Raw genomic sequence first — 25,864 nt, 5'->3', positions numbered from 1 at the left:
TCAAACATAAAATTATGTGGTAGTACTCGATCGGAAATACACTACCAATTAATTAGCTTATTATACATACAGGACTTTCCTAACTAAAAAAATATATGTATAATCAAAGCGTTGCACAGTAAACACGTATTTTATATAATGGGACAAAAATAAAATCACAAAATAGTTACTATCACATCGGTAATACCTAATTCAACATTTGAAAATATTTGACGCCCCTGTAAAAACAGAAGTGTGAACGGTCATATGTTTACATTTGCAAAATGAATATCACCCTCTCTGATACATAAAAGTAACCAAACTAGTCATGTGCAAAACATATGCATCCTAACTAGTCCTAGAAATCCATAGATGTGCACTAAAAGGATTCTCCAATAGAACTTTGACCGAGCAATAGCTTAGCCCAATGTTAAACAAGGGGATGTCATCAATCATATCACCAAAGTGTGCATAAAAATCTCAATATAGCAAAAGTCAACATATATAGTTGTGACAAGTGACAAGTTACCAAGCAAGTTACCAAGCAAACTTGTCTCAAAGCTCTAATCAAACTAGGGCCTATCACCTTAATGTTGAATTTTTAAAGTTAATTTTGAAAATATGATTTGATAGGGTTAAAAGGGTTTAAAAGTATATCATAATTTATCTAATTTTTAGAATACAACAAGAAGTCAACAGCAAAGCCTTAATCCCACTAAGTGGGGTCAACTGCATGAATCCTTTTTCTCCATTGCGTCCTATTTAGTACCATATTTTCATTTAATTCTAATAGATTAAGATCATTTTTTATACAATAAGCACAAGTTTTTCTAGGTCTACCTCTGCCTTTCTTAACATTGTTGAATCTAAAACACCTACTCTCCTAATCAGATCATCAGTCGTCGACATTTAATGTGACCAAACCACCTAAGACGACTCTCTCTAATTTTGTTTGTCAATGGAGCTACACCAACCTTATCACAGATATATTCATTTCGCATTTTGTCTCTAAGTGTAAAGTCACTCATCCACCTAATCATTCTCATCTCGGCAACACTTAACTTAGTATTAAGCTTCTCTTTTAAAGACCAACATTCTTCGCTATAGAGCATTGCAAGTCTCACCACCATCTTATAAAATTTTCCTTTTAGTCCAAGTGGTACTTTTCTATCACACAATAGGCCTGAAACACTCCTCCACTTCAACCAACCAACTTGAATTCTACCATTAACATCCCAATCTATATCACCATCGCTTTGAACAATAGACTCAAGATATCTAAATGGTTCACACCTTTTAATAATTTGATCACCCAAACACTTCTGTTGATCACCCAAAGTTACACTTCTGTCACTAGAGCTACTATTACTAAAATTGCATTCCATGTATTCAGTTTTAGTTCTACTCAAACGTCCAATGTTAGACTCCAATGTAGACCTCCATAATTCAAGTTTCTCCTGGGCTTTTTCTCGTCTTATCCATGGGAAGGATATCATCAGCAAAAAGCATACACCAAGGTACATCCTCCTGTCCAATAAGACCACCATAACTAAAGCAAAAAGCTATGAGCTTAAAGCCGATCCCCGATGTAATCCAACAAAAATAGGAAAATAATTGCTCAATCCTCCTTCAGTTCGAACACAACTAACAGCTATAGTATACATATCTTTAACGACTTGAATATAAGTCCTATCAACAACTTTTTGCTCAAGAACTCTCCAAAGGATATCTCTTAAAACTTTATCGTAAGTTTTTTCTAAATTAATAAATATCAAATGTAGATCATCGTTATTATCTCTGAACTTCTCCATCAAACCTCCCAATAAATGTATAGCTTACATGGTGACCTACCCGACAAATATCCAAATTGATTATGAGAAATCTTTGTAATATGCCTTAACCTATGTTCAATTACCCTCTCCCATAATTTTAAAGTATTATACATCAACTTAATTCCTCTATAATTTATACACTCTTGTGCATCCCCTTTATTCTTAAAAATCGGGATCAAAATACTCTTCCTCCACTCCTTAGGCATCTGTTTAGTTTTTAAAATAATATTAATGAGTTTAGAAAACCACGAAACTCTCAAATCTCCTAAATAAAATCTTCTATATAATTCCACACTTCAATTAGGATATCATCAAGTCCTACAGACTTTACCTACAGACTTTCCACCCTTGGTTTTCTTTAAAGCCTCCTCATCTTCTTTTTTACTAATGCGACGGTAAAAATGAAACGTTACATTATTATTAACAATATTAAGACCACTAAGGTCGGTTGTATTTTTAGAAACTTTATTAAAAATTTTATCAAAATAACTCACCCACCTATGTTGAATATCCTTTTCTGAAAAAAACACTTCTTTATTTTCATCTTTAATACACTAGACTTGAGTTAAATCTTTACTTTTTTCTCTTTGTTTGACTAGTTTATACATATATTTTTTACCCTCCTTAGTATCTATTATATTATAAAGATCACTAATAGCAGGATTTTTAACGTCATAGATTGTTCTTTTAGACTCCTTGCGGGCCTTTGATAAATTTCCCAGTTGTCTAAGTTTTTACATTTAAACTAATTTTTATAACATAACTTCTTATATTTTATCTTTTTTTGCACATTAGTATTTCACCACCAACTATTTTTATTTATAACAATTTTTTATTTTGATTCTCCAAATACATCTTTTGTCACTTGTTTAATAGTGTTTGTTACTTTATCTCACAAAACATTTGCTTCTTCATGAACACCCCAAAAATTGAAATCCTGAATTTTACTCATAAAAATAATTTTATTTAAGTTTTTTAGGTACCCCATCTAATTTAACGATGATGAATCCAGGTATTCTTTATTTTACAATTCTTCATCTTAAAATCTAAAACTAATAATCGACGTTGAGTACTTAAATCATCACTTAAAATGACCTTAAAATCTTTACGATCTCGACAATCTCTTCTTCTCATAATAAAATAATCAATTTGTGTTTTATTAAATCCATTCTTATAAGTAATAAGATGCTCATTTCTTTTCTTGAATAAAGTATTCGTAATAACAAAATCATACGGTAAAGCAAAATCTAATATGGTTTTACCTTCTTCATTAATCACTCCAAAACCATAGCCACCATGAATATTTCTGAAATCTTCTACCACTCTACCGACATGTCCATTTAAATCTCCTCTGATAAAAATTTTTTCATCAAGAGGTATCATTTGTATTAAGTTTTCTAAGTTATTCCAGAATTTATCTTTAGAACTTATATCTAAACCTACTTAAAGAGCTTAATCACTTATAATATTAAAAATCTTAGTATCTACAATAATCTTAAGAGCTACAATTCTATCTCCAACTCTATTAATTTTTACAACATTATATTTCAAACTCTAATCTATAATTACACCAACGTCATTTCTAATTTTTAGAATACAATAATTAAATTATTTTAAAAGCGTTGGCCATGCATATGACCTAAAATATCTAAGAGTAATTTAAAAATTAATTAAGTTGAAACGTTTTACATTGTTTATATTCTTAAATACTCATACAGGTCTAATCATGAAAGGATAATTCTCATTATCAGGTAAAACGTTTCAACTTAATTAATGATGATCAACTATTATAAATAGCTCAAAATCCTGAAACTAGAAGAATATTATTCAGCTAATTTGTGTTGACTGGCCTCATGTATATACAAATGTAATGATATGAGAGATGGTTCAAATTTACCAACTATCAAACTCAATATTCAAGTGCTTAAATGTGATGCAAATGTTCTAAGTAAAAAAGAGCTATATATACATCAAGAGTGCAAGATAAGCCTAAGCAGAGTGAAACAACATGAGAGGAAAGAAATGATCAGGCACACAGATGTATACCCAGAACCAAACATTTTCAACCATAGGGTATGAATAAATAATATAATGACTCAGTTATGGGTGAATGGCTAGGTCGGGACAAAATTCAATGAAATAGAATGTGGCCAATTTCCGAAGAATTACAATATAAGGCACTAAATTAAAAGTATTAAGGCCAAATAGTTATAACCCTATTGAGGGAATGACTTCGTCAAAAAAAACTTTACTAAGTCGGGATAAGATTAGCCAAAAGATGGATGACTAGCTTAAGGATAAACTTGATCGAAAGAGTATTCAAAAAGCATGAATAGAATAAGAATGGTATAGCAAAAAGTGCATGACTATATTAAGTGTGGATTTAGTCAAAGTAGCTTGATCAATTTAAATAATTTTTTAATCAAAAGAGCATGACTAAAAACATATAAAGACTATGAAGATAGAAAGCACAATCAAAAGAACATGATTGTGCTAAAAATAGACTCTGCAAGAGGAACATGCTAAGTTAGAAGGAAGCCTAGCTAAAAATGTATAGCTACAATACCAAATTATTAAGACATCAATTAAATGATACAGCAAAGGAAATCGAAATGATCTCTCAAAGTATCTCATAGGCGATGTGAAATGCAGTGTCATTAGGCCTACAAAGAATTACGATAGACTATCACAGGATGTTGTAAGAACTATTCTAAGATTATTGTGCCAAGCTAGCTAACTCGCTAACAGTGGTAGACTAGTTAATATGTTCAAAAAGTGCATTATAGGGCTTGACCCATATCAAGTAGGCCTGGCTATATGTTAGGAAGTTTAGATAAAATTTACCAAACTAAAAGACAAGTGTAGCGCAATGATTGTATGACCTTAAACTAATGTCCATTTGTAAATTTTAAGTGCAACATGCATATGACCTAAGAAAATGTGATGTTGAAAAACTAATCATCCCAATTTGACCAAGTCAACCTAATTTGATTACGAAATTACACAAGTGTGTGCACGGTATTCTTAAAAAGAATTTTGATATAAGCAAATTGAACCAACCTGAATGAAATTTGATTGGTTTTATATATTTTCAATATTAGGAAAATTACTTTGAAAATCCTAAGATTATCAAATATTCAAAATTCAAAATATTCACATTATTGGAGATATTTGAAAATTAAAATTTGATAGATTGAAGCCTCAAACTTTAAAAAATTAAATTCAAATGATATGTCAAAGTCCAAACAACAACAACAACAATAACAAAGCCTCAGTCCCACTAAGTCGGGTCGGCTACATGAATCCTTTTTCTCCATTGTGTCCTATTTAGTGTCATATTTTCATTTAATTCTAATAAATTAAGATCATTTTTTATACAATAAGCCCAAGCCTTCCTAGGTTTACCTCTGCCTTTCTTAACATAAGTTGAATCTAAAACATCTACTCTCCTAATCAGATCATCAGATGGTCTACGTTTAATGTGACCAAACCATCTAAGACGACTCTCTCCAATTTTGTCTGCCACTGGAGCTACACCAACCCTATCACGGATATATTCATTTCACATTTTGTCTATAACTGTAAAACCACTCATCCACGTAATAATTCTCATCTTGACAATACTTAACTTAGCATTATGCTTCTCTTTTAAAGGCCAACATGCAGCACCTTTGAGCATTGCAGGTCTCACCACCATCTTAAAAAATTTTACTTTTAGTTTAAGTGATACGTTTCTATCACACATTAGGTCTGAAGCACTCCTCCACTTCAACCAACCAACTTGAATTCTACTATTAACATCCCACCCATATCACCATCGCTTTGAACAATAGACCCGAGATATCTAAATCGTTCACACCTTTTAATAATTTGATCACCCAAAGTTACACTTCTGTCACTAGAGCTACTACTACTAAAATTACATTCCATGTATTCAATTTTAGTTCTACTCAAACGAAGGCCTTTAGACTCCAATGTAAACCTCCATAATTCAAGTTTTTCCTTTGTTTTTTCTTTTGTCTTATCCACGAGAAGGATATCATCAGCAAAAAGCATACACCAAAGTAGATCCTCCTGAATGTCCAGTAAGACCATCCACAACTGAAGCAAAAAGATATGGGCTTAAAGTCGATCCCTAATGTAATCCAACAGAAATAGGAAAATATTTGGTCAATCCTCCTTCAGTTCCAGCACAAGTAACGGCTCTAGTATACATATCTTTAATAACTTGAATATAAGTTCTATCAACAACTTTCTACTCAAGAACTCTCCAAAGGATATCTTTTGGAACCTTATCGTAAGATTTTTCTAAATCAATAAAAATCAAATGTAGATCTTCCTTATTATCTATGAACTTCTCCATCAAACCTCTCAATAAATGTATAGCTTCCATAGTAGACATGCCCGACATAAATCCAAATTGATTATGAGAAAACTTTGTAATACGTCTTAACATATGTTCAATTACCCTCTCTCATAACTTTAAAGTATGACACATCAACTTAATTCTTCTATAATTTGCACACTCTTGTTCATCTTAAAAATGGGGACCAAAATACTCTTCCTCCACTCCTTAGAAATCTTTTTAATTTTTTAAAATAATATTTAAGAGTTTAGCAAGTCACAAAACTCCCAAGTCTCCTAAATATTATCACAATTCAATTCTGATAAATTTGGTCATATGGGATCAAATAAGTTCATTTGGGATAGATTAAGTCAAGGGATCCAATCAAGTTACACCAAAGGTCTATTTGGCTCTATTAGGTTATCACTAACCTATTGGAATAAATTAAAAGCTTTGACCAAGACCAACTTGTCTAATTCCTAGGGTTTAATTGAATTGACATAATTGGATCCTATTAAGTTATGGTTCAAGGGAATTTAGCCTAGTTCATTAATTATTATGGTCAATTCACTTCTAATTTGGTGAACTAAACCCTATGGAAGAGGTTTTGCCAATTATGTGAACCACTTGGCTGAAAATCGCCATAAGTCCAGAACCTACGAGGCATTGGGGCTAGTTAGACCAGGGTCAAAAGTAGGTCTACATGTCAAGCCCAAAAAACCTCATCAACTCACTTCTAATTTGGTGAACTAAACCCTATGCAAGAGGTTTTGCCAATTATTTGAAACATTTGGTTGAAAATTGCCAGATGAGTCCAGAACCTATGAGGCACTGAAGCTAGTTTGACCATAAGTCAAATTTAGGCCTACATGTCAAGCTCAAAAAACCTCATAGTTAATTACAATTCATAAACTTGTTATTGAAATGATGAGGAACGAATAAAATGCTTGTTCCACCTACGATCCACTATGATAAATTAGGGTCAAGCCTAGAATAGATCTACTTCAGAGCTACTGAGGTTAAACCTATAAATGATATTTAATATGATTTGAAATTTAATGACCATTTGGCTCCTCCTATGGCCTTTTCTAAGGCCAATGAAATTCTATAAACATCTTAAAGTTAAGTCATAAGTCACGAAATTTGGTGTTCAACTTAAAAAAAATTGGAATATGGAGTAAAATTCGGATGCACTCAAAACACTCTTTAGTTTAGGGTCCATTTGGCGCAGCTTAAACATGCGTTCGGCGTTTTCGGAATGTCATGGTGGCGTTTGAATAACGCGTTCGGGCTGGCGGTAAAAATAAGCACGTAAGGGTTTATGTTATTTTTCGTGGGATCATTCGCCGCTCCTAATACGATGTGTTCCGCGTTTAGGGATAGATTATTTACTCGGCTGCCCTTCGATCCCGTCTCGCCCCCTTCGATCCCCTCTCGCCGTCGTTGCCCTAGATCTGAGATCAGACTCCCCTGATCTCGTCTTTGTTCCTCGATCCCGTCTGTGACCGGACTCTTCGATCCCGTGCACCCCTCTACTCTCTTATTTCCCGCCCGGCATTAGGTTGGTTGATCGAAAGTTGTTTGAATTCGCAAGTATCTCCTCTTCCCTGTAGATAAATGCTATTTGTGTCGTTGCCTGGGATTGTATGAATTATGATGAGTTGGGAAATGCTATTATTGGGATGCGTTGGGCAATGCTATTATTGTGCATAATTTTTTTATCCTTTGTGTTACTGGGATCCTTCGTATTACTGGGATCAAATGATTTATGGGATGTAGTAGTTATTGTTGTTTACTGGGATTAAATGATTTATGGGATGTAGTACTTATTGTTGGGCAGGCTCTCTGTCATCGTTAGTCTGAAATTTTTGATCCTTCGTAGCTCCCTGTGATCGTTCGTCTAATATTTTTGATCCTTCCTATTACTAGGATCCTTCGTCTGAAATTTTGCAGGCTCCCTGTAATTGTGTCTGTGCTGTCATATGAAAGATTTGTTTGGTATAATGGGGTTTTAAAAAAAATTTTCAGACGTAAGATATGTAATGTTTTGCAGGCTCCCTGTAATTGTGACTCATTTTGTTCCTTTAAGCAACTCACTAATGTACTTGTTTGTTGCGGATTGAGAGCATTTGAAAGTTTGGCATTGTTAGAATGCGGTGAAATTTGTTTATGTTAGTTTGGCATTGTTGCATATAATAGCACAAGTATTTGAATTGCATATAAGCCAGACATGTTCCTTTAATTGATTCGAGAAAAGCAGCCATACAAAAGTGTTGTTGGGGTTTATATTTGCCAGCTATGTTTCTTTATCATTTTAAGGGTGAAAAACAGCTATAAAAGAGCTCATATATGGAAGCTTTTTCATTTCTCTTGCTGTAGGATTGTGTTTTCTTCAATCATGTGGAAGAGATGTTGGGGTTTAATTGCTTCAATCATCTGAAAGGTAAATTTTTTAAGTTATGCATTTATTAGTACTTATAAGGCACAGCTTGATTACTGAAGAAATTGCAGTTTGTGGTTTAGCTAAACAGAAATGTTGGAGTTTATTTGCTTGTCGGGTGGCATTCGATATTTTGCAGTTGTAATTGCTGCAGGTTTGAGTACAAGATGAATCTTTTCTCGGTTCCTGTTATTTGTGAGAGTATGGAAGAATTTTTAGTGCTATGTATAGTGCTTGTTTAGTTGAGAGCATGTTGTAGTCAACTCTTCAATTAAGGTTCCAATTAAGGTTCATAGCTATGTAATCTTACAGATTTGCTTAATAAAACTTTCGTGAATTGTCTTCTGTGGATGTAGGTCATTGGCCGAACCACATAAATCTCTCGTTTACCTTTTTTTATTTGTAAATTGCAATGTTGTGGAAAGTTGTCATTTCTTGAAATTGCATAGAATTACTTTATAAGCTGTGGAATTGATCTGGATGAATTTGGGCTATTTTTTTTAACATTTAGAAAGTACTTATATTCTTTTATGTTTCATATAGTTTCAAAATGTATTTATTTTGTTTTGTTTTGTTTTAGTTTTATTTTGTTTAATTTTTGTTTACTTTTTGTATGGATTTTCCTTTATTTTTATATATAAAGCTTAATTTTACGATCTGACAGATTCTTCTTACTGTTTTTTCTCAGGAGAAGTATGAGCTCTAGGATTTTAGGGACCACCCGAGTTGTGTTGTGTTACTGCGGACTACCGGCTCCCTTACTCACGTCACGTCAGCTGCATAGCAGTGAGAGACAGTACTACGACTGTCATAGGGGTGTTTCAGCAAGATGCAGTTTCTTCCGTTGGGCCGACATGCCGATATACTCCCATGCCGACAGTGATCGTATTACGGTGCTTTCCCAAGAGGATAGTGTCGCTGAGGACAGACGACGTCAGAGTTTTAAATTGAACATTTTAATATTTTTACTTGTAATTGTAATTGTATTTCTTCTTATTTTATTTGTTTTGATACTCACGAAGTGATGAGCAATGTATTTTAATTTTTGTAACTGAACTGTAATATTTTGAGACATCTGTTTTATCTATTATTTTTCATAAACAATTCTGTTGCAAATTGCTTAACCAAACAGGGGCAGAATTGTCATTTATTCAACAACAGCTCTCAGTAAGCTGTTTTGAATAAGCTGACTCAAACAGCAAGCCGACTTATTCTGATAATCTGCAGGTTATCAGAATAATCTGTTTATCAGCAGATTATAAATAATCAACAGCTGCCCCAAACAGACCCTTAATTCTGGTGTATTAAAAACTTAAAAAATTTGGCCTAGTACCAAATACACTGCAAGCTACAAACATTGTCGTCACCCATCACTAGCCAACTGCTACACACTGTCGCTAACACCAAACGTCGTCACTCGCTATCAGCTACCATAGCCAATTGGTGTTGCCTATCGCTCATCAACCCAGTTAGCCACTGCCATAGCTACTGTTGTTTTTGTGTTTACATTGATTTCATTTTACTTTATAAACTCAAAAGCAATCTCTTGCGTTTAGTTTACATCTAACCAAAGAATTCTAAAGAATTTAAATACATTACATTTCAAGCAGTTTTGATTAGCGAGTAGATTTAAAAGAAAGATAATGAATTGAGTAAGAAAAGATGTCTACTTGAGATACTTTTCTAAACCCTATAATTGATGTGATTACATAGAAATGTTATTAGCATTGTAATTGAATAAGTAATATAGAAAGATTAGAATAGTAAGAGATTTTATAAAAGAAACATTTAAGCTAGAATTAAAATTTTAGAAATTTATTTAAGTAGATTAAAAAGCTAAATTATTGTTATTAAGACCCATGTGATATAAAAATTAATTTGAAAACTTATGTCTTGGTGAAGTTAGAATGAAGATTATAAGAATATAGAATGAGAAAGTTAATACAAAAAAATTTATTTAAAAATTTGTAAAAATATTAAATCAAAAACTTAAAACCATGTTATGTTTATAGGTACTAAACTAAAGGTGGTGACTACCATGTTATGTTTTTTAAATACATTCATGTTAAAAGTATAAGCAAATGTGAATGAAAATTTAATGTTTAAAAAAGATACCATATATTGCATTCGCACTGAAAATTTAATTTAAGTTTCATTGATTTAAAGAAATTAAATAAGAAATTAAATAAGAATTAAATGAAAAAGATGCATAAGTCAATCACATGATTTGCCTCCTTGTGGTACTAGTTAAGAATATTATTGCTCATACAACAAATAGAAATGTACGTGGCTTATAAAAAAAATTAAAAAATTAAAAAAATGGATATACCATAATTAGTACAATATTTAATTAAACAGTACTCCTATAAAGACCTCTTAAATAAAATATATATGCTTAAAAATTTTTATAGAATAAAATGCTAATATGAAAAGATTTTTAAAGAGTATGTAAGAGCATATGCATAAAATTTTTTAATACATAGTAGAATTGTAACTATTTACTAAATTATTATATAACTTAGCTATTATTTTATTTATTACTGAATAAGCTCGATTAAACTAAACAACAGACAAGAGAGAATTTATTTACAAAAGAAGATGTGCAACTAAAAATAGATAAAATGAATTGTAGATTATTTTATCATTTCCTATTGAAAAAAAAATTGTTGTTGAATCTTTTTAGGACATAAGATCCATTATTGTCGTGAGTACATACAACCATAAGAAATTCCTTGCCTTATGCAAAAAGTGTTGGGGGGAGACAGAAAGAGAGAGAGAGAGAGAGGAACCTTAGATCCTAGGCCTTCTCGAAAAGTTGGAAAAAGGCCTATTCTCTCTCCTCTAATCTCTCCTTTTATACATAAAAGAAAACTATAAATTAATCTAACCTGTATACTCAACACTGTATCGTTCCCTCACTCCAATTGCTTGATATAAATCATCAATATAGATGTCAAATAAAGCCAACCAATGTCAGGTTTTGTCGGTGCGGTGGTATTCCACGATATCTAATTGAAAGGACTGACTCCCCAATATCAGGTGGCATTTTTAATGAGTGATTGATAGATGTCTTTATTATTCATGAGGGCTTCCTCGAATTGCCACCCTCATATAGGTAGGCTAGGTTAACTTCTTGAGAATGATGCTTTGCCAAGTGGTCACGATTGGGCCACTTCGCCAGGTGAGCCCAATTCGGCGAGAGAAATTTTTAGCCAAAATTCTCGTATAGGTTTTTTTTTTTTTTATACAATTGTATGAACTTGATTTTATTTTATATTTATTTGTGAATTGGATGTGATTTAGAAATATTGATATTTAGTGGCTCTTAACTGATCGGATGAAAATTTATATTGTTATAAATGTTAATTAGGTATGACTCTATCATCTGATCATCTATTTCGGTCTTGGTAATTACAATCTCTCAGTTCAAGTCAGGACAAAAATGGAATTAAAGTATTTCACCAGCCTAAAAATGAGAGTTAAATGTCATAGGAAACAAAAGTACTACGTTATGAGATAAAGTACAACATGGTAGGAGCCATTTCTTGAATCCATATGGGCATCTTTAAAATCATATTTATATAGTGGATGATTCTTGGAAAAGATCATTGAAGAGGAAGTCAGTTACTCAAGTGAGGGAGATTATAAAACCCCTCAAGTAGAATAACATTGAGGTCTTAAACATCGATGCATCTTTTGGGGTAACAATTGAAATTTCATCTGAAACTCCAAACTTAAGTGTGCTCGCATGGGAGCACTCTCAGAAATGGGTAACCTCCTAAGCAATTAGACAAATGAGACTAAGATCGTTCGGCCAAAGCATATAATAACTAAATGAATGAAAGTTTGGATTGTTGCATCTTTAGCATTAGGAGATCAAGACAAATGTAATGTTAGATTGCATATTTATCAAATCAAGGAAATAGCCTCTCTTCAATGCAAGGATGAGATTAGGTGCACAAACCCCTCCGAAGAAGAGTCACATTAGCAAAAGCCTCAAGCCCAAAGTACAATCATTCGCAGAGCAGAAGCAATGGGAAACAGAATCGTGTGATAAGAGGAGACCATACAGATTTGTATATGGTCACCCTTTAGAAAATCACAGCTATTCACATGTGGACCAAGTCCATAAGAAAGACGTCATAAAAAAAGCATGCATGCATGAGCATCAATACAAAAAAGATTAAATGATTATCAGCAATCAAAATTAACTTACTTTTAGAGTCCACAGTTTGATAAATTCTTGCTGCTGCGTTACAGGGTCTGTCAGGCCATGCAAGAATTCTACTTCATTTGGGGAGAAAAATCTACGAGCAAAAGATAAGAGCTCATTCCTCAATCTACGTCGTTTATCTTCAACATCAATGCCAACCTATCATAAAGATAGAAGATTGATGCAACAATTGAGGATCACATCACTTCAACTTGTGTGGTATATTTGAAATCAATGTAGAACAACTACTTGAATGTGGCTGTACTTATTCTCAATTACCTGCACGTCAACGGTCACAGCACATGCAACTAAGGAGGAAGTATGTGAAATATTGAAATGCAAGCAAGGTGGAACCCAGCCATCCTCGTCTTGCCAGACAAGCTGTAAAGACAAGTGAAATACAAAACCAACGCCAGTTTAATCATCATGCGTCTTTAAAGAAACATGACCAGGAAATGTAAGTATTTACATCACAAAAAACACCCTATCTACCCCTCCCTTATTCCAAATAAAAAACAATACAAAACAGTAAAGGAAGATAGAAAAGGGAGTACCTGCGGCTTCCCATATGTATTCTTGCTGAACCTTAGTGATTGAGGCTTTATTTTACTCTGCGTATCTGATCTAAGAATAAGCATAATAAAATGTATTGCAAATATCATATCATTATTAATTAATTTAGACGTAAATATATGCAAATCCCGAAGAGTACTCTGGCATTGTCCAATACAATCAATTTCCTGAAGTCTATGACAATACATATACATCTTTAATCACACACGGAACACCAGAGGTAAATTCAGGATTTCTTTGTACACCTTATTTAAGTGTGAAGTCAAAATTTTATTATTGTATTGGATAAGACATGGTCTTTATTTTTCAACATTTGTTGCTACCAACTCGTGACTCATCTATACTTAATTTCTAAATATAGTGGTTAACCTATTACAAGATTAATCACATTTCACTTTTTAAAATAGAGACTACCAAACTTAAACTTCAATAATTCAAGCTTGAAACCTATCATACCTAAGCACTAAATAAAGAGATGATTGTACTATGCTGAAAAGCCCTGCAACAGAAGCAATAAAGAGAAAAAAGAGAGGTGTCATCCAAGGAAAAAAAAAAAGAATAATCATTGTGCTTACGGAAAAACCCCTGCGCCTCTTCCTCCCATATGACTTCTGTAGGCCATTCTTGTAATGCAAGAGAAAGGGAAACAGAGAAGCAGGAAGCAGCTAGAGAAGAATGGAACCTCAACCAACATTCTATTAACCAAGCACCTATATATATATTATACATATGTAATGTAGAATATATATAAAATGGAATACGCATGTGCAGCAAATATTCTAGAGAGGTGGAGGATCAGGTTGTAACTGAATGAAGGCAGACCGAGTGGTCATAGTGTCAGAAAGTCGTTGCTATGAAGGTGGAGAGCAAAGCAGCAGGTTACTGTTACTTACGAAAGGAGTTCTTTGGCTTTTTTAAGAACAAAGAAGCATTGCAATTTCCGGTCCTAGCATGAGAAGCTCTTTGTAATAACAAAAAATAATTCTCACTTGGACTCCAGCAACATAAAAGAGAAAAGAATAACGGGAGCAACAATAGCATCTCATTTTTCACAATAGGAGATTACATTCTCTCAGCTAGAATAAGTGGTAGCTTGGTCCATATAAAAAATTTTGATATAAATTCTATTTTTTTATTTAACCCTTCTGAAGCTCAAACATTACTCTGTGTGACCATTTAGAATGGCTTAAGTCAAATATTGTAAATTCGTGTATTCTTTGTGGCCATGTTTGATCTCGTTTGCAGTTTCTTTGTGGTTCATCGTATATACCCTTGGGTTAAGCCACACTTCCTTTCTAATCAACTGATGTGAGATCAAGGTATGAAAAGTATGATGGCCATGAGTTTCAAGACGAAGCAATTTGATATCTCGAACAATTTTGACCTTTGGAGAACCAAAATATGTGATGTTCTAATACTACATGAACTTATTAAGGCATGTATGGTATAGAGAGATGCAAGAAATCATATGTGAGGGGTGACAAGACAAATAAATAAGATTGCTGCCTTAGCGAATTTGCCATGTTTAGTGCATGAGATCTTAATAGAAATCTTAGAACACAATTGTAGAACATCTGCAGGTCAAGTTGTATTCTTTGTGCAAGATAAAAAGTTTCTCCAACAAACTTAATTAGAAACAAAGAGTATTTGCTTTACACGCAGAAAGAAGTATTTTAAAGCGATAATCACAATACAGTGCTAACATTATGTTTTGCTTTAAGGCGAAAAACAAAAAGCAAAGCGATACTTTCATTAGAGCATTTATAATTAGTATATTATATAAATATTATATATACGCATAATAGTTATCTAATAAACCAAATTTAAAAAACAACAAGATACACAATTTTTTAGCAAATATAATGAGGCATTCAATAATAAAAATTTATAACAATTCAAAATATTACAAAAAAAAAATCAAATATATTAATGATATAAACAATAAAGTAATGTACACATGCATAAAAAAACAAAAATATGTTACTGAGAGACGAAGATAGTTCAAAGAGATATAAAATGTGAAGATTGGACATTGAAATGTATTTTTGAGAAGAAGCTTATCAGTGAAAAGCTGCTAGTTCCAATAACGAGAAATAGTGAAAAGCACAAAGAACTAACAGGAGAGCAAGCGTGAAAAGAATAACCACCAAGAAACATAGCTTAAATGAAACAAAATGGAGAACCAATGAACAATACTCGATGACTTTGAGAAATAGTGAAAAGAAGCAAATGATAATGCCTAGTAATCATGGTAGATGTAGAATCGAACTATGAAATATGAGCTATGATTTTTGCTCTAAGGCCAATCACACAATGCTACGATGTAATACAATTTAGCGAAGCAAACTTGTGCTTCACAAGCAAGCAATACATATGGTCAACGCATCCCTTCACTTTACTCCTAAAGTGTGCTTGGAAGCACGCTTTTAACAATATTGGCAAGAAGATATGCCTATTAAAACATATTTGAACAAGTTAAAATATTGATATGACTGTTAATGAAGATCAAAGTTTTGTTTTTATTTAGCACTTTATTTCCCTCTTGCAACCAATTCCAAGGTATCAGGTTACATCGAGAAATAATAAGAATAGAGGTTTCCCTCTTGCAACCAATTTCAAGGTATCAGGCTACATTGAGAAATAATAAGAATAGAGGTTGCTAAGAATTTACTTCTTTCAAAGAAGAAGATTTACAAGCTGAGGTGATAAACTAGCAAAAGGTTTATATCAAATTAGAGGAAGATCATGTGACCAATGGTTATATTGTAATTATGACAAGGGTAGTTTTAAGAACAAATTTAAAAAGCATATCTGCTTCCAATGCAAGGAAAAAAAAGGCAAAAAGGAAAATTTATTTTACATTAAAGAAAAAGAGAGCAAGAAGCAAAAAAAAAAAGAAAAGGATAAGTTACCCGATGCAAATATAATTATAGATCTTTTTGGTTATGAAATTGGTGATGCCATTTTGAAGAGTAGTAAAAATGGCATAAAGAACAAAGGCTTTTAAACTTAGTTTATTCTACTTGCAAAGTATTCCATATTGGATATGGTTTTCACATATAAGTCAACTTCTATTTCTCTATTTACATTGGGAATGAAACTATGAGCGCAATTGGAGATTCAAGCACTTTTAAGTTAAAAGGCGAGTGATAATATAACTATATTGTTGGCTAGAGTCCGATATAAACTAAATTTGAAGAAGAATCAAATATTTTTTTAGTTCTGTTTGGTTGCAAAATACTTCTCTAGTAATGCAGGCACCATTAAGGCATACAAGGGCACTTCAGTTGTCTAAAAGTTGAATAGAATTATTAGACTGTATGTTGCAGAATATAAATTAATGTGTTGATGTTTTGGATTTAAAAACTATGATAGTAGCTCGCGAAAATAAGAATGATAACATCTAGTGCCCAAATATGAGATTTGCTATGAAATCTATTGTTGATACTAAAGGAAAAAATTTGAGAGGGAATACTCACTTAATTCTCAGTGCCAATCTTCAACCATAAGGCTACATATATATGGAAATTAGTCTCTCTTTATTTACAATCTTACCAAATATATATAGTCAGAACATGCAAAGGGAATCATTCTGAAACAAACATAAATATGAAGAGTATAAAAATTAATCAAGGACTTTCCCAAATTGTCTACAATTAACCCATCCATATTTGCTTGCATGGTCAGCCTAGGCCCACCATGTAAAGGAGGTCGATCCTCTTAGATTTCCACACTCCCTCTCAAGCTAGGCCATTGACTTTGTAGAGAACAAGCTTGGTATTAAACTTTAAGAAATCATTTAAAAGAAGAGCTTTGGTGAAGACATCAATAGCTTGTTGGTGTGTCGGGACATACCTTAGTTATATAATTCTACCATTCACTTTTTTATAGATAAAGCGCCAATTAATTTCAGATCCTATCATGATGCATAGGGTTCTTGTCAATACTTATAATTGTTTAATCATCACAAAATATTTAAATATGCCTATTAAAGATACAACCCAATTCCCTCAATAATTTTTGAATCCATATCTCTTCACAAATTCCTGAGGCAAGTGCCCTATGCTCTGATTCTGAACTACTTCTAGAGATAACAACTTGTTTCTTACTTCTACATGTGACCAGACTTCCCCGTGCATAGGAATAATAACTTGTGGTGGACCTTTCTGTCAGTGAGTTCCCTAGCCCAACTTGCATCAATGTAGAATTCTACATCCTTGTTTCTAGTTCTCATAAAAATTAATCTATAACTAGGAATCTTCTTGAGAAGCCTCGGGATCCTATACACCATCTCCAAATGCTCTTTATTTGGGCTATTCACATGTTAGCTCATAATACTAATAAGGTATACAATATATGGCCTAATATGTGGCAGGTAAATGAATTTTCCTACCAATGTTTGACATCTTCCCTGATCCATGGATATACTTCTATCCTATTAGACTTCTTGTCAGAAGGTTTGCATCCAATCACCTCTATCTTCTTTAGCAAATCTAAGATGTATTTCTTCTGTGATATAACAATGCCCTTATTGGACCTTATAACTCCATATCTATAAAATATCTCATGGTTCCTAGGACCTTGATTTCAAACTCAATGGCAAACACTTCATTGATTTTAAAAATTTTCCTTTCATCATCACCACTAAGAATCAAATTATCCACATATATTATCGGTCCACTAATCTTATCTTCCTGGGTGTGTTTTACCGACAATGAATGATTTGCTAGACCTTGAGACTATCCATTGGATCTCATAGTTTTAGCAAACCTTTCAAACAATGCCCTTGGTGATTGCTTAAGACCATAGAGAGACTTCCTGAGTTTGTATACTAGGTGTTTATTAGAATCATTCTCAAGTCCTGGTAGTATCTTTATATATACTTCAAAATCTCCATTTAAGAAAGCATTATTTATGTCAAGTTGATGTAGATAATGTTAAATTTGGCTAATTTTCAAAGATAGTAGCTCCAAACTCAAGTTTCATTAAATCCAAGCTTGCTACCCCTCGTGCTTAAGCACAATACAGAGAGATGATTGAATTGCATTGAAGAATAACAAATAAGAAGGAAAAATGAGAAGGGGGAGGAGGGTGAAGAGGGTTATAATCTGAGGAAAAAAAGAATTTTCTGGGATGTTTGCAATGAGAGTTCTTTAGCTTTCTCAAAAAATAAAAAAGTGTTAATATTATTTGTTCTAGCAAAAGAAGAAACTACTGGTCATAGAAAAATTCTCATTTGAACTGTTGCAATAGAGAGGAAGAGAGAGCAACTAGAGCAACAATAGCATCTCAGTCTCAACATCTAAAACCTCATCTTCATGAATGCATTTTCTCTCAACTAGAAAAAATATCTTTATTCATATCTCAAACTTTATAGGATGTTTGCTTCTTCGTCTCTCTTTTAAAGCTTGATAGATTACTAGAACACTATTGTGATCATGGACGTATCCTAACCTAAGCAGAATCATGTAAATTTTGGTGTTCTTATTTGTTGCAATTGGCCACTTTTGATGTTAACTTAGTTCATCATACCTAACCTTGTGTTAAGATAACTCTTTCCTAACACGTTCAACAAGTGAAGCATACTTCAACAAAGCTGAGAATTATCCATCTAATTAAGCCTGTATGCTTTCAACCATTGTTAAATAAAAGTAAGCTCGTCCATCTCCGACCAGTAACATGGCACTTATTTACTGGAGTAAATCTTCCAAACACCACCACACAAAAACAAACACAAAAAAAAACAAAATTTAATAGTGAAACACACAAGCATTAGATATACGAGTAGAAAGTGGAATAACAATGTTAACAATATAAGGATGCCACATTGAATGCAACAAAATAAGTCACTGCAACAAGATAAATAAATGCCTCCACTCCCTATTTTCATTTTAAATGATTTTGAATGGATAAGAGTAAAAAGCAGTCTTAAATAATACAGAATAAAGATATTTGCTTGTTAGAAAACATCACTATCATAAGGCATTCGAATGGATAAGTGAAAAACATTGTGAAATGATAGTAACTAATGATATTGGTGGAACATCACTGATCAAAAGGGATAACAGTCGGCTGACAAAAAAGATAAGTATACTTTAACATACATCTTGAGAGGGTGGTGCGCACCAGGGTACGCGCTAATAGCGCACCCTTCTGTTGTTTGGCTCCATTTATGCGTAAAACAGCTTGTCTTTCACATGGAGAGAGGATCTTTAAATATTGGTTTAGTAGGGACTCACAGTTCACTTCATCGGGCACTACATACCAAAAATGAGCTTCCCTGGCGATGAGCAAGAGCACCAATTCAATGACCTAAGCTCTGAAATAGCTTGTAATTCTATAAAGATGTAATTCTATAACGAGTACCTTCAATCCAAGCATCTTTCTTTTTAGCGCATCGGAGAACCAATGGTAAGAATTGAATTTTGAAAATATTAAATAGGTTGTAAGACATAGAAATATTATACTGTCTTTTTAAATGTTATGAACTTTTTACTTATTAATTATTATAAATTATAATATTGGTATGTACATATATATATATATATATCTTGATAAAAACTCTGCATGAAACATTCGAGTAAGTTCTACATCGTCAGAGCAGAAACAGTTTACAGACCAATCTAAGGGTTTCTGCATATTAAAACCAGGAGCAAACTGTAACATGCCAACATTTAACCATATAACCACAGGATGCATTTCATATAACATTCATACTGTCAAAACAGGCTTTTCAAAGCAAACAAATAGCAGATTGCCTGATGTGTTGATTTAAACATTTGAAATTTGACCCAAAAAATGCATCATTGTGTTTGATCAATCTAATTATTATAAAATAAGATGATAAAATGCATTGAAACAAGCATAAAAGAAACTATCCTTATTTTTTATAAATTAACCAGCTGTTTCTAAATCCACTGAGACCCTTAATCTTACTTAAGAATGCTTGCAGATGCCATGTCTTTTAAAAGTAATTTCACATTTCATGGAACTTAATCCATGGGTTTTGGGTGCATCGTAGGAGGGTGCTCTCATAATTCGCACAAAATTCAGTCTTAAGAGTAACATGAAAATAACAGTTCGTTAATATAGAAAACTACAGCCTCTCATTGCTAGTTTTCAACGTTAACACGGAAATGAACAAAATTACACAAAATAAATAAGAAAGATTAATATGAATGAGAGCATTGAAAAACAAAATGAAGGAAATCATATGGAAGAGAAAGTTTGAGGAAAAAAAGATTAATTGCCTTGGACATGGAAGAGGATGACAATCCAATGAAGGAGCAGTGAACAACTTCCGAGCTAAGATTTCTCTAGAAAATGGTAGCATCCCGTTGTTGAGCTAGTGGCACATAAATACTTATTTAACCTAGCATTTCAGAAATAAGGAGTTCATACATCATAGATAATTCAAATTCATTAAAGAGACATGAATTTAGTAAAAGAACAAGTACAAAGTAGGTCAGTAAGGTCAGCTAGCACACCCTAACACAATGTGGTATATTTATTGAATCCTACAAAGTGACATTCCAGAATTACATCTTCATTTATAATAGTAAAGATTGACCTTCAGGTGGATGGAACCATTAACTTAAAATAAAATTTCAGAAGATTTACATAAATACTACTTAATTCAAGTCCCAGGTGTTTACATATCTAAGACCTAAACATAACTTTTTACATATATGTCAAGTTACTTATGCATGAAAAAGGTGTATTTCACCTTTTAAAAGTCAAAATTGTGTTAATTTTTATTTGATATGAATTTGTGTGGTATAAATGTACAAAAGTAAGGTTTGACGTTTGGTATAAAGAGTTGAACCGGCCCCATTTTAATAGAGCCTTCATAATATCTAGAATTGTTCTAGATAACTACATTCATATTTGCATGTCCCAAGGAGGAGCCTTTATGGTTCTCCAATCCGACTAGCTCAACATACATTTCTATATATATAAAAGGTTGTCTAGTGCGTCTAGGTTGTTAGAAAGATCCCCGACCCAGACAAGGCGTAAGTCCTTTTGTTGGGAGCATTTTCAGCTTTGTAGTTGAACCTCCATTTTTTCTCTTTTCCAGCGGCATCTTCGTCATATCGGCAGGTATATGTCTCATCTCTTGGAGCTCCACCTGATAGTCATAAGGCAGGGCTTCCTTCCTTTAACCTTAGGCCTACCGAGGTCCCTCATGGACGAAGCAATTCATGGATTACTGACTGAGGACTCTGGACGTGTTGGGTCAACTACCTTCACAACCAGGTAAACTTAAGGTTTTAGTGGCATGGAATGACGAGTTTGTGGTACCCTGACCCAGCTACCTCTACCTTTTAGGGAGTACTCCTCACTTCCTTTAACTACCAATGTTGAGCCATGTCGCTCTTGTTGTCTTCGTTGACATCATCTTGACGGCCCAAATGTCAATGAGTTGTCGCCCATTTGGGATATGACAATTTGTCTTCAGCCTTTATGGTCCGGATGTGTTTGACGCATCGGGATTTTCCCGTCGGAATGATTTGGTTATTTTGCAGGCTCAGCATATTAATGAGCCTATTAACCATGTAGGGACCGTAAGAGATTCGCTCTCCACCCCATGGCTTAACAGGAGCTTTGAAAACATCAGACCATCTCCCTGCGAGAAAACCATCTTTTGATAGTCTTGTGTCAGTCGTCGCTACTTATGCAATCAAAAAAGTCATTTGGCAGCCCCCAAGATGTAATTAATCAAGCGGGATACGTCTCATTGGGAGCACTCTTGATCCCAAATCAGGCACAAAAACTTAAATCTCTGGTTGTGGGTAGTCTACGTATATGTTCTTTCGTGGATACTCGTCCAAAATGCTTCTGTCAGATCTTGTTCGGGCGGACATGTTTAACATGTTCTTGCGAGGATTATCGCACATAGACTCTTCACGTTTTTTCTCTTGTTTGTCTTCTTTATCGTATGTTTGTTTTTTTCGGTTCTTATTTTCTCCTGATCATTCATATGATCAGGAAGAGATATTTATTCGGAAAATGAAAGTTTACGACGATAGACAAACTGACGACTTCCCTAAAAATTAAAAAATATATATGAAAACAGTAGCATCCATGAATTTATAGTATTTGTTTAAAATTGGAGAATGGCACTTGTAGCCATTTTTGTTAGAAGTATAATAAATGAATATACATTTGATGGATTTTAGGTCAAGCATTGTGTGGTTTGGTTGGTGAATATGAACAAAAGAAATAGTCAAATATATTTAGAGGAAGATTGGATGAGATGACTCTAACATGATGGTATGACAACATCAAAACATCGAGAGAGGTTTTGCCCAAGCTTGACATTCTATTAATAAGATAGGTGGATGTGAGCAATGTATCTCCCCATAAAACTTTTAGGATATTGTGAGAAAGTATCATAGGCCTAGATAGCTCAAGGAAATATAATTTTTTTCTCTCAGCTATTCATTTTGTTGTAAAGTCTCAACAAGGAAACTTGCATGAATGATATCATTTTTTGCAAGTTGAGGTACAAGGATCGAGTTAAGTATTCGTTTACAATATCATTTTTCAATATCTGAATTTTACATTGAAACTGAGTGTAAATCATGTCATGAAGGAATTGAAAGATTGTGTAGTTTCATATTTCTCTTTCATGAGAAATATCCAACCAGTTCTAGTGTAATCATCAATGAATGAGACAAACATGTGGCTTCATTGATGCTTTTTAATTTTGATGATCTCCAAATATTACTGTGACTAATAAAGAAAAGATGTTAAAATTTATACTGAGATATAAAATATACATTACAAGGATGTTTAGTCAATTGACAAGTTACACACTGACAAAATTTTAATTTTTTATTAATAAAAACATGAATATTACTTTGTAATACAATAAAAATTAGGATGACACGATTACAATGTCATAATAAAACTAGAGTTTCAACATACTCATAAATATGAGAAGAGCAAGATGAAGAAGACGCTTGTGTGTTAAGAGAATAGTTTTCCTTGAGCAAGTATAGACTTTGATGTAGTACAACACTGCTAATCACATTTTGTGAACCTACCACCTGAAATTGATAAGAGTTCGAATGAAATTTAGTGATGCAGTTCAAGTCATGAAAAAGATTGTTAATTGAAAGGAAGTTGTAATCAAGTTGGGGAAAATAAAGCGCGGAAAAAAAGCAGAATATCTTTGTAGACTTTCACTTCTTTCACAACATCCTAGAGTGAGATTCATGGACAAGTCTAACAAATTTGGAAGTAATGATCTCTTAGTAGTTGGTGAGAGCATGAATGTCTCCAATCTTGTGATCAGAAGTGCCTGAATTTATTTTCTAAGGTCAAATCTCAATTGTTAAAAAGATAGGAGGAGAATATGATATCTTCAAGTTGGTATGTTGCTTAGTCGTGCTAACAAAAAGTTTCTTCAGCACCACCAGTTGTTCCTTGGTGAATAAACCAAAGAAATCTTCAAAAGAGGTAGCAGCATGGGTCTTACTGTCTTGACACTTCCTCCCTTATCCAGGTTTCCAATCTACAAGATTTTCATGTAGTTTCCAACACTTGTCTTTTGTGTGACCAAGTAACTTGCAATGTTTGCATAATAGACGATTCTTCTTTGTGGCTTTGAATCATGGGAGGAGTTGTATGTGTAAAAAGCAGAGCTTTTAGTGCTAGAAGGATCAAAACTTCCTATCATCACGAGCTTCTTCCTATTTTATCTTCTTCAGACTGCAGCAAAGATTTTTCTAATGGTGGAGAGAAGCTTCAACCCCATGCAATAAGAACTTGATCATCCTCTTCTTCTTCACTATTATTTTATATCACATAATATCTTGAGGGTAGTTTCATACATATGTATCATACACATTTAACAATAATCAATATTTTAATAGTGTGTTCAAGCATTGAGTAACATTTAGCTCTTCTTTTCAGAGTTCATGCAGTTTAATCTCAAACTCAAACAATTATGCAATGTTTTTGGTACTAGAATAAATTTCACGGGTTGTTTCTCAAATTTCTTGTGATGTCATGTAAAACAATAAATTTTATCCGACTTCCATGATCATAGAATTGATTGAGACATTACCATATGATAATGGGTTTTCCATTAGCGATGGTTCAGATTAATGAGCTCAAAAAATTGTGCTCTCTCATGTGAGATGTTCCTCTTTTTCTTTTTCCACAAATATGCATAAACAAGGATTGAGACCATTGAAGGAAGTTATAGCATTGAGTTTATGGTTGCTGATAAAGGTTGAGAGTTCAAGGTTGTTTGGATAGAATTCTTGGTCTCTGATTCAAAACTGACTTTTAGAGTATAACTAGACGTCTTCATTCGTGCTTGGTCATAAATATGCATGTTTAGGGTTGTATGAGAGAGTTGGTTGCTGCTTTCAGCAAGAATAAAGGATTGCAGTTGCAAGAGTCCAACGGCTATGATAAGGAACAGAGAAGGGCATGCTCTGGCTCTAGGGATTCAGGCGACTGTTGAATAGTTGTTGGAGAGGCTCAGACGCTTGTAGCAGTGAGCAAAAGAGAGCCTGTAGTGTGAAAAGAGGGATTTCAGAGGCTGTTGGGAGGATTATGACTGTTGAAGGAGAGCTAGGGTGATCCCATTCGAAGAGTCCTAATAGGCGAAGCCGAAGATGATGGCAGCAATCGAAGACAACAGTCAAAGATGTAGCAAATAATTAGCTTAGACAAACGAAAATGAAGTCGATTCATTTGACCGACACAGACAAAGATGTTACAGGAAGAAAACAATGATGTCGTCCAAAGCATATGTGGATGAGGTCTGCTCAAATTCATTTGAAGGACACAAATAAAGTCGTTGTCGTGGGATGAGAGTGACGATGTTAGAACCATACAAAGCAACGCACGATCAACGTTGTCGTGTCGTCGCAAGGTGACGAGGAAGCAGAGGGAGCTGAAGAAGCCATCGATGCCTAGCGTTGCAAACGATCCGAACGAGACTTTGATATCATTAAGAAATGTAGAAAAATTATATTCTCTTATTCAATCGTATTCCAATTATAATCTTTCCCTTTACTATATAGAAATCTCTAGGATAAACAAATTAAAGCTATTACAACTTACCAAATACAAAACAAAAAATAAAGAAAAGACATATAATATAATAAAAAACAGAATAAAAAAGAATAAAACAAAAAGAAAAAATTCCCTCAAATAGCTTCTACAAATTTACACTGTGGGGCCCATATAGCAGGTTGTTTGGCCCACCTAATAGTGACAGAATTGCAAAACATCAAAATGCAATATTGGGTTTTTGGATCAATCTCATTTTACTTATTAATTTGCAAAGTTCAGAGATCTTTCAAGTCCCTTAAAAGAAATAGTTTGCATTTTATAATCACAAAAATTAACATCGTTGTTAAGTTTTGCATGTTTGGCTTATTTTTTGCTTGGAAGCTTATAAGTTATGCGGTTTTGGTTTTGAAAGATGTCGGCCGTTTTTATGTTCAACTTGACTTTCG

The 25,864-nt window shown here is 33.4% G+C and overlaps 1 protein-coding gene across 1 annotated transcript in view; it reads right to left on the bottom strand.

The window, feature by feature from the left end:
* Nucleotides 1-25,864, bottom strand: part of LOC110018180 (4'-phosphopantetheinyl transferase HetI-like) — a 39,068-nt gene that overhangs the window by 2,319 nt on the left and 10,885 nt on the right. Inside the window, exons 2-6 of the mRNA XM_020715407.1 lie at nucleotides 20,633-20,754; nucleotides 19,487-19,662; nucleotides 13,364-13,428; nucleotides 13,089-13,190; nucleotides 12,813-12,968 (exon numbers count right to left, since the gene is read on the bottom strand). Of these exons, the coding sequence (XP_020571066.1) occupies nucleotides 12,813-12,968; nucleotides 13,089-13,190; nucleotides 13,364-13,428; nucleotides 19,487-19,662; nucleotides 20,633-20,715 (582 nt within the window). The 5' untranslated portion in view covers nucleotides 20,716-20,754. The remainder of the gene's footprint in view (nucleotides 1-12,812; nucleotides 12,969-13,088; nucleotides 13,191-13,363; nucleotides 13,429-19,486; nucleotides 19,663-20,632; nucleotides 20,755-25,864) is intronic.

Source organism: Phalaenopsis equestris, unplaced genomic scaffold (assembly GCF_001263595.1).
Source record: "Phalaenopsis equestris unplaced genomic scaffold, ASM126359v1 Scaffold000006, whole genome shotgun sequence".
NCBI classification, from domain to species: Eukaryota; Viridiplantae; Streptophyta; class Magnoliopsida; order Asparagales; family Orchidaceae; genus Phalaenopsis; species Phalaenopsis equestris.
The sequence above is the reverse complement of the archived record's forward strand: the minus strand, read 5'-3'. Positions and strand labels throughout refer to the sequence as shown.